The following is a 16897-nucleotide window of genomic DNA, read 5'->3' as shown; positions in this document are numbered from 1 at the left end:
GCTGGCTCTCCCCAGATCTGTGCTTGCTCCTGGGATCTGCTGCTGGGTATGGGGAAGGCAAGGCCAGGAGTGCCCTGTACTGTTACACTGGAAATGCTCTGGCCATTTCAGACCAACAGCCTTTGGACCCTACTGTGGAGCAGGGCAGCACCAGCTCCCTGTGCCTGCTGGCTTCATCCCTGGATTGCAAGCCAGCAGTCCAAACCAAGGAAAGACTGGGGCTGCAGGAAACCTTACTGAAAATGAACATTGCATGAAGAAGCCACAGCCTCCAGTCCACTTAGAGAGGAACAGAATAAGAGGGTTCCCATGCTCCAATAGGTTTGGGAATGGCCAAACCTTCAAAATCCATGTCTATTATGAACTTCCAGATTTCAGGGTGTTTTGGATTGGAAAGGTTATCCTCCCCCAGCAGAAACAGAATATTTTATTATCTAACCAAGGCAAAGAAGGAAGTGCTTGTTCTTGGGTCAGTGGGAAAGCAGATATGCAGACAGAAGGTTGGAGAAAAGCTGTACATAAAGCATCTTTTAGAGAGATACCCAAATTTGAGGATTTCTGTTCTGTTGTGAAATACACAGTACAAGAGGAACACTGGGCCAGCATGCACAGCTTTGAAAGTTTCTTTCTATTCTACTACCCCAATGTTTATGTATTTGATAACATAATTTTGTAAATAATCTTGCTGCATACTGGAAAGTGCAAACACAAGGTGGGGATAGCACTCAGCTAAGGTATTTTGTGGGTGCCATTCCCAATTTGGACACACCTCCCACCCCCAGCTCATCCTCAGGTTACCAAAAGGCAGCCCCACCTGCTCGTGGGGGGTCTCTGCCACAAGATGATTGAAAGCAGCTGAATGAAGCTCTCATTCTCCATCAAGCGCTCAGGGAATTGACCTACGTCAGACAGAGTTAGCTCTATCCTGTGCAAAACATTCCCGATTATAAGGTCAGCAATGTAAAAAGTAAACAGAAGTTGTCCTCTGCAATTATTTATTTAACACCCGCTGTACAGCTGGCCCACACCAGCACCACTAGGAAGGCCAGAAATGGTCTTTCTTGCTGAAATAATGACAGGCAGGAGTGCTGCCACACAGTTAGAACAAAGAAATCCATAGCCCGGACAAGTTTTCACACAGCTCTGAGAGACAGGAGTTGAAATTGTACATTGATATCGCAGCACTCACAATGGGATTGCAAACGCTGGCAAGGTCATATCACCATTAATCAATTCAGCCCACCTGCTATCCCTGTAATCTTTATTATGCTTTTAGTATCCAGGAACAGTGTCAGAGGTAAGGTATCTAGATGGCTGGATTATTTGAGCAATCCTGTCTACAAGAGTGATGAAAAGGTTGACCACAAAACATGTCTATTAGAACAGACCAACAATCTGGAACTTGATTTTCAACTGACAAAATAAAGGGTTTCAAAATGCTGTCCAGCACCTTTCAAAATTAGGAAAGAAATAAAAAAAATCTGGACTAATAAATTAATGATCAGAGTTGCAACTATTTATATATTCACAAATCTTTGAAATGCTGCATAAGGTGTGAATTTGAATACTTAAAAAAAACCCCTAATTCATAGCAGTGCAGAATTTTTCTTTTATCTTCCATGAATCTTTCATATATTCTAAGATTTTTGCACTCCCTCCCCGAGACATGTCTTTACATATAATTACACCTACCTGTCAAAATATTCGCATGAGAAATTTTTAATTATTTTTGTTCCAGAGTGTGCCCTTTTTTTTTCCCCAAGCAGTCTGTATTACTATGTTAAAATGACAAGGACGTTAATGTGCCCAAGTGTCTTAAACATTACATCACTCTGCACTAGTACAGTATTGGATTTAAATGTGTGCAGTGGCATGCTGGCTTTCCTAAAGCTCCTTCTGATTCAGTTAGCAAACTTTAAATTAATAATCCAGGGCCCCTGAAAACATCACACAGAACCATTTCCTAATTATGCAAGCACAAAATAATTCTGTTATACAGAAAGGTGAACATATCCCTTCCCTGTAATGCACTGCTTATGCGAAATATATTGGGCTGCCTTCTCTAAACCCATCCAAAACAATTGACACCATACTAAAAAAGAAAATAAAAATGCCTTAAAAATATACAAATCAACTGTTTGATGATGAAGTTGGCAAGATATTAGGGGTAGATGTAGTTTTCAAATTAAAATGCATAATTTGACAGTACTTCATTTAAATTGCATGTTTGTATGTGAGGACATAATCCAGCCTCTTGAACACAAGGGAAATACAATGTCATATTTCAAACACAGTTAGGAGTAAAGACAAAGTTCAGCAAACTCCACAACATAAATGAAATATAATTAAAAAATTTTAATATAATAAAAATTAATTATTATAATTACATTTAATACAATGCTGTTTTGCTGATCTTATTAATAATACAGGGTCTATATTCACTTTTGCTTGTTGAATAAGTCCAGCACTTTTACCAAAAATACTGGAGCACTGGTTAAAAAATGAACTCTGGAACTTTCTCCTATACCATTAGATTGTTTCTGGCTGATACTAAATAACTGTTCATTTTCCCTTCAGCTCCATAAGAAGTTGTTTTGGTTTTTGGGGGATTTTTTTTTTTTAAGTAAATGAATTTCTTGGTTATAAAAGCTTGGAAAGACTGCTGAAAGAAGAAAACCTTCACCTTCATAATTTAAGCTCTGAAATCATCTATCACCAATTTTTTTTCCTAAGTTCTGGTTAAAAATGATAAAAAAAAAAGAGATCATGTTTCCGAGTAAGTTCAGCTAATGACGGGGAGCACTAAAAACCTTAAGCTATTTTAATACATGTATAAGCTGCAAGTAAAACCTTTCTTATCCCAAATAATGATTTCTAAAGCCTTCCATTACACTACTGAGAGAGGAAAATAAAACATCAGCCAATGTATACATGTGCTTTGCCAAGTGAGTTTTGCATGTTTGGCAATGCTAAACTCTACTAACCAGACAATTATCCAGCCTAACAGTTATCTAGAAGATGAAATGTAAAATGTTATCACAGAGCTGCTAACCCTGATGTTTACAAAGCTAATGGGAGTTAAGTGTTTGCCTCCTACCAAGAGTCCTTCTGCTCCTGTGAAACTTTCAAGCCAAAAGGTTCTCTTGCCAGGCAATTTTCACTGAGAAAGGAACAAGATAAAGGAACAAAACACAGTAGCTTTGTCTTGGATAAAAGTTCTTTGTTTTGATCACAGAAATAAAAATGGAAGTGATCTTAGGATGGTTAGACCAGTTCCTGAAGCTGGATCAAGCTGAACTCAACTGCTCACGGCATAGTTGTTTAATCTGCTTTTAGGAAGATTCTTTGGCGGATATTTCATGACCTCCAGGGATAATTAACTGCTCAAATCCCCTTAATTTTATAAAACTCATCAAAAGCCTATGGTGGCTGTCTGCTTACACCCTAAGCCCATCATGCCATGCCCACAAAGAAGGTTTTCTCTTACCTGTAGCTGCTGCTGTCACATCCTCTCTGCAATCCCCAGCTCCTTTCTCTACACATTTTGAGTGCTGCACTTGTTGGCAATCCCAGGCTGATTGCTTTTCTTTATAACAGCACAGCTCTGTGGTTCCCTGTTGCACCCAACCCCTTTCCTGAAGGGATATTGCCCAGATACGCTGGTTGGGAGGAATCTTGGGAGCTCAGCTGGTCTGACTTCCCAACAGCAAGGACTAGCTCAGTCCTTGCTTCTTTTGACTGTCCAAAGGATTAATTGTATCACAATTTCATTTTATCCTCATCAATATTGCATCCACATTAAGGCAGATCTAGTTTGTCAGGATTACTCTAAATGCCCAAGGGCTCCAGAGCACTTGTAAATCCTGTCCTCTAGGCACCAATTGCAGATCTAATGGACACTTTGCTCACCCAAGTTATCAATGAAGGCATCAAATAAACTAAGGATGTTCCAAATAAGGAAAGCGTGGCACGCTTTCCATTTGCTCTCCAAACATCAGTAATTCAAGGACATGCTATCCACATTGAAACTCTGCTTTGCATGCTTAGGAGACCATGTTTTTTCCTCCCTGACAGTCACTTCTGCTAAAAAAAAAAAAAACAAACCAACAAAACATATTTGCATTTGCAAGAATAAAAGGGTGGATCACTTCTGGTGAGACTGATTTCTTATTAACAACTCTCGCTCTGTATTTCTGGGAAGTTATCTCAGATTGTTGTTTAAAATCAACCACATGTTCTGCTTTCTTTGCAATAACATTTTGCTTCTATTTTCTAGCTGCTTTCAATTGCTGAATCCAGTGCCATAGAAAACAGTTGGCACTTACAACAGAAGAATAATACCAGGTACCACTGAGGTCTACACTGGCCATCACATTTCCTGTATATGTTACTCAGTACAGGTTTTATCCTAAAAATATGTTTCTTATATTGTGTGGAACTCCAGATTGCATACTGGGCCTCTTTCTGCTTTCCCCCATGCAATGCATCTCTCCATAAATATTTAGGTAAAGTTCAGCTCTTTTCAAGTAAGGTACATAGTCTAGCAAAGGTACTACATAAACCCAAGGCTCTAAGTCATTATTTCTAAAAGCTGGGAAAGTTATTGTATTGTTTCATGATATTTAAATGTTTGGGTTTGGTGATGTGCCACCATATGTCAGAGATGTCTCTGAGCAATAGTCTATATTTTGAATTTCAGTAGGCAGCCATACTAATTCCTTTAGCTATACTGCAAGCATCTAGCTGCAACTGCTTCCCAAGGAAATGTAATCCTTTATTTACTGAAATTAAAGAAGAATATTTATCAAAGTTTATTTTAAATTTACGCTAAAATCTCTCAGAAATAGCTGTAGCACCAGATCAGTGCTCTCAGTAACATTTTGCAAAGTTCTAAATTAGCAGAGAAATCCTGTCACAGTTTTGTGGAGCTTTCAGGGCTTGCTATGACAGTCTGGCAGCGCCATGCTGCCTGTGCCTCCCTCCCCAGCACCCTTCCTGCAACAGCTCTTATCAACTGGGCTTCAAATACCCTTTACTGACCAAAGTCCTGGTTGGTTGGATGATCCCTGCAAACCAGTAGGGGTCCTGTAGGAGGGGTGTTGGGGGACCCCAATAACTCAGGACCCCAACAGCCACAGGCCCTGTGCAGAGGGTGGTGTTGGGGTGCCAAGTGCTCAAACCCCTCCTGCTCCTGCCCCAGGCTGCCAATAGAGTGGCCCTGGGGACTTGCCTGGGGCCAAGGAGCACAGAAGGTGTTTTGGGGGATGAGAAGCAGGAGAAAAGGTGGTATGGACCACAATGCAAATCCATAGGGTGAGCAAAAAGGCAGGGCCAGGTAACTCTGTCGGGAGCAGGGCAAGGGCTGCAGCAGATGCACCCCTGCCCCGGAGCGCGGCTGCTCTGCCTCGGCTCCGCGCTCCCGGCGCTGCTCCCGGCCTCCCCTCGGAAAGAACAGAATTCTGGGGGGAAAGGATCTGGAAAGCTTATTTGAATGTAACAAAGAAAACAAAATGCAGACTTTAAAATAGAAAAAACCACAAGTCAGAAACCCTTTAAATGTTTTTACATGAGCGCATAGACAAATGCCCAACCGAAAAATAATCCTTGACATATAGTATTTACTACAAGAGATATTACAGCAATATCTCACCACACCTCCTGCTAATGTGTTCTCTGCATGACATTGTTAACCACTACAATAATAATAAGTTTGAATGTATCAATATCTTGCAGTGCCTGGAGGCACAGCTGTTTTCATGTGTATGTTGAAAGTAGGAGCCATAATGTGGTAGGCAGATAATTCCTCATTTGAATAAGCTACTTCTATTTCACAGTAACATAAGACAATATAAAAGCCCTTTTACCAAGGTAATATCTTCAGTTTGTAGACAGGAAAATGACATATAACTGTGGAAAGCATAGAGTACAAAGAAGGATTTTTATTTCTAAAGTAGCTTCATTTGTGTTCAAAGAAAAGATTGCCATTTGTGAGGGAAAAAAATTAAACTCTCCTTCTATTTTTAAATATTATTGTCAATGATACATTTGAAAAGTTTAATGAAAAAGCATATTAGTAAACTAAGTTTCTAGCAGAACACCACCGACACAGGCTACAGAAATCTGTGTATGCAGACCTAAGCTCTTCTCTTTGTACCCTAGGTCAGTTGAAAAGTGACAGCTTGTGACCACAAGCCACCCAGGAACATCACAATCATGTCAGAATTAATCTAGTATCACCATCTCCCCTAAAAGCTGTTTACATGCTATCAGCTACTAACCAACATAGCACATGAGTGCAGGAGCAGAAATGCTGGAATAGCTCCTATATGTAGTGGCCCAGATGATTTACTTTCTCTTTACTGCTAATGTTGTAATGTTGGCAATTTAAAGTAATAAACTTTAAAAAAAAAAAAAAAGGTAAAAAAAAAAACCCACAAAAAAAACCCCAAAGCCCCTGAAGCTTCAGCTATTTTTCAATCAGATTTATGATTAGAAAACCAGAACCTCTGAGAATTTCTTAAGAGATACATATATACACACACACACATATATATAACATGACAATATACTTTAGCCTATTTTTTGGTTTTCATTTCATGCATATTTTAAAACAACATAAATGTTATAAATTCCTATTGTTTAGGTACTCACACATACTACTGGTGTACATAAATTATACATGAACCTTGTGAAGCCCCAGTCCAAATCAACTGTTACTGAAGCATGTTACACAGCCTTCCTGATTTCACTGTAACAAGAGCAATGCTCCTTTATCCCTTTTCAGTTATATTTAATTTAAGCATAAACATCAAAGAAGTTTGCTGTCTTTCCATGATCTCTTTGAAATGAGCCTTTAATACCAGGCTACAGTATTCATACTGTTACACTGAAGTAATGCGCAGTGTATATTAGCCTAGAAGCTTTCATTATCTGTTTTGCAATGAATGTTACTCGCTGTTTTCTTTAGTGAATTCCAATTTCTATGCTAAAGAAATTTAATGTGAATCTTAAAAGATATATAAGTGGTTTTCTTTAATTTTCTTATGTTAGAGGGCAACAGTTGTATGAATCAGACCTGAGCATGTTTCTTCTGGCAGAAAACAGCCTGTGCCAGAACTGTTTCAACTCTTTGGCTTTGAGAAGTTTAATTTATTGTCTTGAATAATAAACTGCCATTCAATCAACCTTGTGAAACAAAACATAAAACAGGACTGTGCTTAAATCTTGAACAGGAACCAAAAGAGTTTTCCACAAAGGAAATAAAATTGGAAGAGGCATTTTGTATTAAATAACATCAATTATTTTGTTCTCTCTTTCTGTCTGCCTTCAGTATTAATTAGGAGTAACTGACAGTTAATATGCTCCAAGCTCTGCACAGTAAAATTGATTAATATACTAAGACAGAAAATAAAAATCAGTTTTTGATGAAAAATATCAGGTTTCAGAGCACTGCATATGGTAGCTGTGAGGAAGGAAAAAGTGTGAAGATATTAACCTGTCCCCAGCACTGAGCTGGGCATTTGCCCAGTCCTGCTGACAGAACTGTCAATGGAGATGGCTGGCCACTACTTTTTGGTGAAGCACTGCCTTATTTCCTCTTAATTTTTGCTTGATGGTCTGTCCATTTTTACTATAATGCATATGCTCTGCTGAATAGCTATTGTCTAAATGTCTATGGAGCTTACATGACTGAAGAAAAATAAGTTTTTACTTATCCCACTGGCCTGCGCAGTAGATGTTACATCAATAACACAAGGTGTATCTTTTAACTGCAAAACACCCTAGGAACCAGATTCATTTTTGTGTGGAAGACATCCAAGAAAGTTATTACTGCTATTGCCTTTTTTTTAAAAAAAAATTATTTTATTTAATATTATTGTATTTATTTACCAGCCTTTACTTCTGAAAATAAAAAGCCATCTTGAAGTTTAAAGTATCAGTTATTAGAAAACCCCCAAACAATAACATGACAAAACAAACAAAAAATAATAATGCTTTGATTCTTCTTTTTTTCTTTTTTTTATTCCAAAGAACTCTATTCATAGCTCACTAATGAAGGAATTTCCAAATTCAAACATCTTTGAAAAATTTTGGTATTTTGAGTTCTTCCACGATTTGCAAATAACTCCTGCCCACTGGTTGTAAACAGCACTAATGTAATTCTGCTCTGTGCCTACTAACACAGACTATGAGACTTATTACCGGGTGGTTAACCATGGCAAATCAATAGGATACAATTGGGTGTGGAATGTCTTTTAAAGTCTAAAAGCCCTTTATTACAAAAATCTAAGCACGATAAGAAGCAGACCGTATCTTTAATCTGAAATCCCAGTTAGCTGTTGCCGCCAGAGCTGCACTTCCCTGTCTTTTCCCTTCGTTACGGAAAGAGTTGAACTTGAAAATTAAATTTTAAAGATTGGTAAGATACTCCACTTGGCATATTAGTGTCCCTCCTTGCTGAGAGGACGGGGACACAGGCATTTCGGCACGGCGGTGGGTGGACACGGGTGACACGACATGATCTTACCTTCTTGCAACATGAAGGGCTGCCGGGAGCAGCGAGCTGGTGCGGAGGGAGCGCGGCCAGGAGCCGATGTCAGCGTTGCGCACATGCCTCCCAGTAACATCCCACTGACATTCTACCTGCTCTCTGCACCCCAGTTATTTACAAGCTTCCTTCCAGAAAGTCACAACTTTAGGAACAAAAAAACCCACCCCAAATGGAGGACTGGAAGGCGGATCACGTGGCCACCAGGAGCCGGTCCTGTTGCATTACACGCAGCAAGTGTGGATGGCAAACAATATCGGTTGATGTTTATGCCATATGTTCTCGATCTCTTCAAGTATCAGCACCAAAATCCTGTTTCTGTACAGTGTAATACCACAGGATCCTACTGGGAAGAGCGTCACAGTCTAATTAGGCAAACTGCAGAAAAAACACGGCTCACTAATGAAGACTGAGGGAGACTGAATTTTACAAAGCAAGCCCTTACTCTGGAAGGCAACAGGCATAACCCAGCTGAAGTTTTAACAGTTTCTTAAAACACACACTCAAATACATCACATCTTATCCCCTGAGCAATTTATCCATGTTCGGGCTGGCTGCTTCCTAAGGAGAGTTGAGATTTTGAGGAAAGACACTGCTGATATTTGTTAGCTCAAGCAGTATTCTCGCTCAAATCAGCTCTCCGCCCACCCAGAAACATTCAGCGAAAGGAAAAACTCATCATCCAGCACTACTCCACTGCCCCAAAAGTGTACGAGCGCTGACCTGTGCCACAGGTTCTGCTGTGACCCCAAAGCAAGAGCAAGAGGTAGCGCAGAGCCCGCACACCCGCATGCAGCCTTCGGCAAGTTATCTCAGCAGGCTTCCTCTTATTGCTGATCCACCTTCTCCTTGAAAACCAAAGCTTTCCAAGAACAAATTTTGCACTTTCATAAACCCAAATATATTACACCTTACATCTGGGTGGCAAAAGCAATGATCTTTTCCATATTTCACACTATTAAAAAATTAACAGACAGAAAACCGTCTATTTTGCTGTCTCTGCTTCTAACATCAAGCAGAGAATTCTAATATGAATTGACATATATACGTCAATTAAGAAAAAAATTCTATTATTAATAAAAAAATGAGCTGTTCTCTCATATCTAAAGATCAAAATAAGGCAAATATTCCTATTTTGCCACATGGACACAAGCCTCTTCAGCTCTTCAGACAATGTTTCTTACAGCAAGAGCTTGTTAAACTTCCTTTTTCCAGCATTAGTCTGGAAACCTTTCGCAATAGCACTGGCACTCTCTATGTGACATGATCCTTCTATGGAAGATGCCATTTCCAAAATTACCTTGCAGTAAGGCAAACCACAAATTAAATCAGCCTGTGAGTACACACCTCTTACCTTTAAAAAAGTATATAATCCTGCAATACTTCACACTCGCTCTAAGTGGAGACTGGAGGTTCTCCATCCATATTTTCTAATTTTTTTCTTGCCTTATTTCTTCCTTCCTGCACCGCATCAGAGAGCTCTCCCCGCCCCTCAAAAGGAGAAAACTATTGTTCAAGTCTTTGGCTTTTCTCCAAATACAAAACCCCCAATGTTTAAAAGATGGCAAAGACCATGACTGAAAAGGGAAAGGCACCTAACAGGTGGTCCAAGGGGGTTCCTTCACACATACAACTCCCATCAGGAAACAGCGTAAAATTCAGGGGAAGGAGAAGGAATTAATAAAAGCTACAGGGCTTTTCTACAGCCTGTCACATCTCCCCCCGGCACAGGCGCCCTCATGCTCTGCTCTGCATCTGCATTACATTAAACGGGGTGAGGAAACACAAACCAACTTTCACTCGGATCTGAACTCTCCACTTCGTGTCACCCTCAGGACAATCACGTGAAGCACATATGGCGAGCTCAGCCTGGGAACCGCACGGGGACCTTTCCGGCCAGGAGCAGAGCTAATCCCCACCGCTGCCCGCACGAGGTTCATGTGACTGAGCGCTGCAGGTTCTCCCTGCCCGCAGCTGCCGGCCCAGCCAACTGCACCCTGTCAGCAGGCGGACTGGCATTCTTTCCACCGAGGCAGAGCAGGCCAGCGCTGAAGGAAAGCAAGGAGAGGAACACAGGCAGCTTGATTTCAGAAAACACTGCCTGACACAGAGGCTGCGCGGCTGCTGATCTCTCCAAAGAGGGAAAAAATTCACTCTCTCAGTTATACAATTTTCCCCAACCTGCATTTTTATCTGTCATCAGATACTTGAGTTTTCCTTCACACCCAGAGAAAGAACGTGCCCCAAAACTGTGGTGTTCTAGGCAGTCTGGCAAGTCTCATCCCTGTGGCATGTCCTCACCTCATCTATCTGCTAAGTTAGAAGGAAAGAAGAAAGAACAAAAGAAGCAGCTAGTCCTTTCCCTTCTTGCCCACAAGGAAAGATGTGTCATGCATTTTTATCTGTCATCAGATACTTGAGTTTTCCTTCACACCCAGAGAAAGAACGTGCCCCAAAACTGTGGTGTTCTAGGCAGTCTGGCAAGTCTCATCCCTGTGGCATGTCCTCACCTCATCTATCTGCTAAGTTAGAAGGAAAGAAGAAAGAGAACAAAACAAGCAGATAGTCCTTTCCCTTCTTGCCTACAAGGAAAGATGTGCCGTTCAGAATAAATCAGTTAAAAGTCACTATTATGTGCCATTTGAGCTTTTTTTGCAACCTTAAAAGTGATCAGAAGGGATCAAAAACCCCCATTAATTTTGAAAGTGGATGCACTTCAGAGAGAGACTATGAAGTCTTTCTCAGCTGGTTCAATTTCAGCTGTGAGCATCTTCATTGTTTTCAGATAGTCCCAATACCCACCTTTCTGGCACATGCAAGGCCTCCTAACTGTCTGATGTTCTCTGCTAAGGTAATATGATGCTCTCTGGGGCTGGTGAGATGAGAAAGGCTCACGGGCAGTCTTTAAATATCAGTGAGAGTAAGGAAAATAACCATTCAAACCATTTAGATCAAAAAATGAAAAAGCGTAGATGAAGCAATGTAGCTGAGAACAGATTTTAGCTGAGCAGTTGGCACACACGGAGAGATATTGAGTCAAAGGCAAGATTATATTTGATGAGGAGCTGTAAGTCCTGTGATGCAGCTTTTCAGAAAATTTTTCTCTCTAACTCTCTAATTTGGGATTGTTTAGACTTGACTTTGTAATTTAGCAGACAATCTTTTTATATAAATCACCTGAGCATAAGTTTTGGGCTCCGAAGTCTCTTCACTTTTTTAAAAATCTCTTTTTATTGCAGCAAGCATCAAAAAAATTAGACTCTACCCTTATCTCCAGAATTTCTGGATCATAGTATTACTGTTACAAAACCATCAGTACGTCATTTTGAAAACATCCTGAGAAGTCAGATGCATCAACGCAAGCCAAGCAGAAATGTGACGGATCAATTTGAATATTTAAACAGCAGAATTTAGAAAAAGAATTGGACCAAGATCTCCAGATGTGGGAGCATCCACACTCAGAGAAGACTACTGAATAAAGAACATATCCTGATATTTGGATGGAATATGAGCCTAAAAGTCTCTTGGCATAAACCACCTTCTACAGAGTGGGGTTTGGAAGAAGTTTATCTCCATATTCCACAAAAATGAACTTTAGAGTCATGCTTCTATAATACCCAAGAAATGAGATGCTGGCAGACAGAATTGTGGTTGGATCTGCTGTAAAAATTCCCATATTTCTAAAACAATCAAATTTTTTTTCAATTAAGTGTGTTTCATCCATCTCAATCTCTACAATGTAATGCACAGTAAAACAGAGATTATCTTCTTCACCCAAGGAAAAAACCTTAAAAAGCTGTCTTCACAGTGCATGCAGAAAATTCATATGTATTTCTTTTGCTTTTACTCAGAGACAGTCACTCCTCCAGAGCTCCCATCTGGCTCCATATAGCAATATTCAAACAAATTATTTTTAAAAGGAAAGCTACAATTCTTTTTGTACCCAGCATTACAGCCTAATTTGACTAGGATAAGAAACCACCTTCCTTACTGGGACTGGAATCAGACAATTTCATCTACAACTTCTTTATGATAGACAGGAAAACTGAACATATATCTTGAATGTCTATATCTAAACAAGTAAGTTGAAGACCAGAAATATTCCACACAACTGTGATTCCAAAATGTTTGGGTATCTGAACACTGACATTTTTGAACAACCACTAGCAAGACCATTCAAACTTCATAAATACTTTTTAACATGACATCAAGAAACAATGACAGACCATAGCCTTCTGGGTTTATAAGTGCAACCACTGTTCAATAATAAAACAGGCCCACATCAATATTTCTAATTTATTTTTTTTTAGATGCCCAAGTGCCTGTAGAGATTGAAGCTTCAAAGATTGGCAACATCAAATCTATCTGCCAATGTATACTTGACAGACCATAAGTGCAACCACTGTTCAATAATAAAACAGGCCCACATCAATATTTCTGATTTTTTTTTAGATGCTTAAGTGCCTGTAGAGATTGAAGCTTCAAAAATTGGTAACACCAAATCTATCTGCCAATGTATACAACTGAAATCACAGTGCAGCACTGCTGCCAGGGTCCAGGTCAATCCTGGGATGAGGGGGGATGAGCTGTAAAACCTGGGTTTGGGGTGATAAAGGACCCTCTGGATCACACAGTATGAAATAGCTGTGTTACACCTGAAGTCAGACTCCACTGTTTAGTGGTCTTTTCTAGCTAAGAAAACCTCTAGTAAGATGAGATTTCCTCACGTGTCCAGCCTTCACCCTTCTTCTCCACCTGGTCCAAAGTCCAAAGACTGTGCTAATCTAACAAGTATTTTTGCTGCACATAAAACACAATTTAGAAGAGAAGATAGTTATACTTTAAGTGGGACCAATAAATCCCCAGCCATCCATACGTGTAACACAGGCTGAAGCCTTCTCACTGCAGAGAAATGCTGGCGCCCTGCACTACTGCTGGCTGCTTCCACCTAAGGGCAGAGCACAGTCACCTGCTTTAGAGATATTTTTTCCTATTTTTCTGTTATTACTACTAGGCTTTGTATTGTAGTCCACAGTGAATGCAGTGGTTCATTATCACACAGGGAAATAACTGGGTGCATGGGACAGCAGGTGAAGATAGTGTTCAGTGCTCAGCACTGTTATAAAGAGATCCTGAGCAGTTTCCATAGGTGCATTGGTTTGCAGTTACTTAATTGGATTACCTAAAATCCTCCTGCACAACAGATCAGTCTAAAAGTCTCTTGTGACATTTAGTAAGCCTTCAGTCAGGTCTTCCAGCTATGATCCAGCCTGAGTTCTCTGTGTTGGTAATACTTTCAGACACTTTCACCATCTGACTTGTCTACTGAAAGCAAAGCCTTTGTTCATCACTGGAGCTTCAAAGAGAATAATACACACAATAAGCTCAGCTGCCCACTCTAGCATTAACATACAAATAACTTAGAGGGCTACCTAGATGTCATTGATGAAAACTCAGTAACAAATAATTTAGTTGAGTTTTGTCCTATTTGGTCATACATTTGGAAAAGGGCATGGTCAGCTAGGCGTTCACCAATACAGGATGGTGTTTTCTGCAAGATATCTGATCCTGCTCAGTTATTTTCACCTAACACAATGCACTGATGTTGTGGAAATTAAAACTATAGCAGAACTGCCATTAATTTGCAGCACAGGATAGATTCATTAATTTTCTCCTCTAGGAATGAGTGTGGCTCAGTACATGGAGCTGGACAGCCCAGCTCTTCAGCAACTCTGTCAGGAGCATGCAGAGGTACGCAAAAAAGCTCTTTCCCTGTCTTATATGTCTGTCCTGAGGGGTGTGATGGAGACAGCCAGTCCCAAGTGCCATCTGCCACTCTACATGTGAGCATCACACTCTGCTGCCCCTTCACATGCCTGCCTGGATTAGCCAGTGTCAACAAGATAGTTACACCCCTCCCTATATGGGCACATGTGGGGCATCCAACTCCATGAGCACCAGGGGGAGGGACTGAAGGGAGAGGACAGACAAAACACAGGCTTGAAGCCTTAGGAAGCAATGCCAATCTACTCCTGACTCTTGAAACAGGATCAGAGACCCTGGGAACAGAGCCCTGGAGTGGAGTTGAACACACTGAGCAGATTTTGTCCTGAATATGAGTCACCTGATGGAAAGGCATAAGACAACCCAACGTTTTGGTGCTGCCAGCCTTTTTGGTTCCTCATCTCTCACCCTCTCCAGGTTTTGCACAGCTGGTGTGGTGAGTACAGCAGCCCTGGAGCATCGGAAGTGATGCTCAGGGGAAAAGGCTCAAAGATCTCACCAGTCTGGAGTATCTCCAGGCAGGGTGCATTTATCACCAGCACTGCAAAGGCAGGAGGGAACAAACCCAGATTGCACCGGGTGCTTCCCTGTCTGTCGCATGCTGGGTTTGCTCAGGAGAAGGTTGCTGACTGCAGCATGAGCAAGAACATGCCAATGGCCCTTCTGGCCTCCAAGGAGGGAAAGAGGACAAGCAACACTAGGGCTATAAACTGATAATGGAAAAGATACACGTTTAAAATTCAGCTAAATGTTGGCTCGAAGATGCCCCAAGGTGGTAAGTCTGGGAGTTGAGCAGAAGATGAAATTGTTAGCAAAAACACAAAAGGAATGGTTGGTTAGAATGTATGTTCTTCCATCTGAGGCACATACCTTAAGGAAAAAGAAGATTACTAAAGTATTTTCACATAAATCAGCTAAATGTAAATGTGAAATATTGCATGAAAATCACAGAATAAACCTGAGATTTAATATTAATACTAACATCTAGGATGAACCATTTTAATAACATCTCCACTCTGCTTCTACCCAGGAAAACATGCTGATGCAGGCTGGGAAATCTGAGGAGCAGCTCATGTGATGCAGACTCCTGACATTCCCCCAGACATGACTAAGCTTAAACAAGTGGCATTATCTGGTGCATTTGAAAGCAAGATGTGAACAACATGATCATGGGGGCTTTTTTTGGTACCTCTCAAAATGCTCCTGTTCAGGATCAGGATGGTGTTTTTGAAGTGAAGGATATTATGAACAAGTTAAAATTTGCTTGCAGCTTTCGTAGTCTTGCCAGCCTTGAACTTAGGAGACAGTGCTGGGAGCTAGCAGCATGAATGTACAAAACAATAATTCTGTGAAAATGCCTATAATGGAACTGACACCATCTCCATGACAAAAATAACTACAATTCCTATCACAGAAAACACAGACTTAGCTAGAAATAGAACCTAAAAGCAGGCACTCTTAGTCAGTTTTGCAAGTTTTACATCATCACAAATACATTGGTATTTTAAGTCTACTGCCTCCAAATGCAGAATTAAATAGCAGGTCACCACAAATGCTATTTTCCAGTCATGAAGCTGAACACACAAGTAAACTTTGTATTAACCAAAAAATTGAATAAGATGGAAATAAATGTATGATGTGAATCCCAGATGCTATTACCCTGATGTGTGTGCTCAGCTCAGGAACACCAAGCCCAAACAGCATCTAAGCCTCTGTGTAGGCAAACTCTAAAGGCACACACCAACCTGAAGTCTTGCACTGCAGTTTCCCTTATTCTTAGCATAGGATTAATTTTATTCTCCATTCATAGATGCTTCTTAAAAAAAAAAAATCTTGATATTACAAATGAAGACTTCTACTTTTGAAGAAAGTAGAGCAAAGAGATCATACTTAACTTTAAAAGATTTTCAAAACACATGTGGTGTGGAGTTAAACACAACCACTTCAAACAGAAACCAATGTACGTTTTCCATCTTAAGAAACGTGTAATTTCTCATCTTTCCTACCCAGACTTTTGCATTTAGCTCAGCAACTACTGGAGGTGCTCACTGGCTGATAGTGCCACCCAATGGCTCTTTAGTCATTAACAGATTACAAAAAAATACAATTAAAGCAGATGTAATGCAGAACCAGCTCTACTTCAGCGACAGGAACAGAAAGCGCCTTCATAGTAGGACATTTCCAGTAAAGAGTTCTTCTGAAAAATGACCAGTTAAAATGCATGTTAAAAATATTCATTTGAGGATGGTGGAAATGGAGCAAATTCTCAGAATTTCAGCTGAATATTCTTACTACAATCTCCAGCAATAAACATGGGTGAGTTATTCAGCTGACATGGACAGCAGCTTCTGCACCCAGTCCTCAGCCAGGCACTTCTGAAGATGTTCCCCCACTGCAGGAGAAGGGATAAAGAGCCTTTTTCTCCTTCTCCTTTCTGGCTTTCTAGCTCTGGCTACACTTTAGCCCTTCCTGAGATAAAGCAAATCTTACTGGCCCTCAAAACTTTTTAATTCAGGGCATGGAGAGGGATCCAACAAATTATCTTATGATCTCTGAATATGTATG

The 16897-nt window shown here is 40.4% G+C and overlaps 1 protein-coding gene across 9 annotated transcripts in view; it reads right to left on the bottom strand.

Moving 5' to 3' along the window:
• RBM20 (RNA binding motif protein 20) overlaps positions 1–16897 on the bottom strand; it is a 102988-nt gene that overhangs the window by 29126 nt on the left and 56965 nt on the right. Inside the window, exon 1 of one of the 9 annotated variants that reach the window (XM_039708952.1) lies at positions 3488–3558. The exons of the other annotated variants lie outside the window; for them this stretch is intronic. Coding sequence (XP_039564886.1) covers positions 3488–3543 — 56 coding nt within the window. The 5' untranslated portion in view covers positions 3544–3558. Of the gene's footprint in view, positions 1–3487; positions 3559–16897 lie in introns of those variants that run through there. 9 annotated transcript variants of the gene reach the window in all.

Source organism: Passer montanus, unplaced genomic scaffold, assembly GCF_014805655.1.
Source record: "Passer montanus isolate IOZ18808 unplaced genomic scaffold, ASM1480565v1 scaffold21, whole genome shotgun sequence".
NCBI classification, from domain to species: domain Eukaryota; kingdom Metazoa; phylum Chordata; class Aves; order Passeriformes; family Passeridae; genus Passer; species Passer montanus.
Note: the sequence above shows the minus strand (reverse complement) of the source record. Positions and strands in the feature narration are given on the sequence as shown.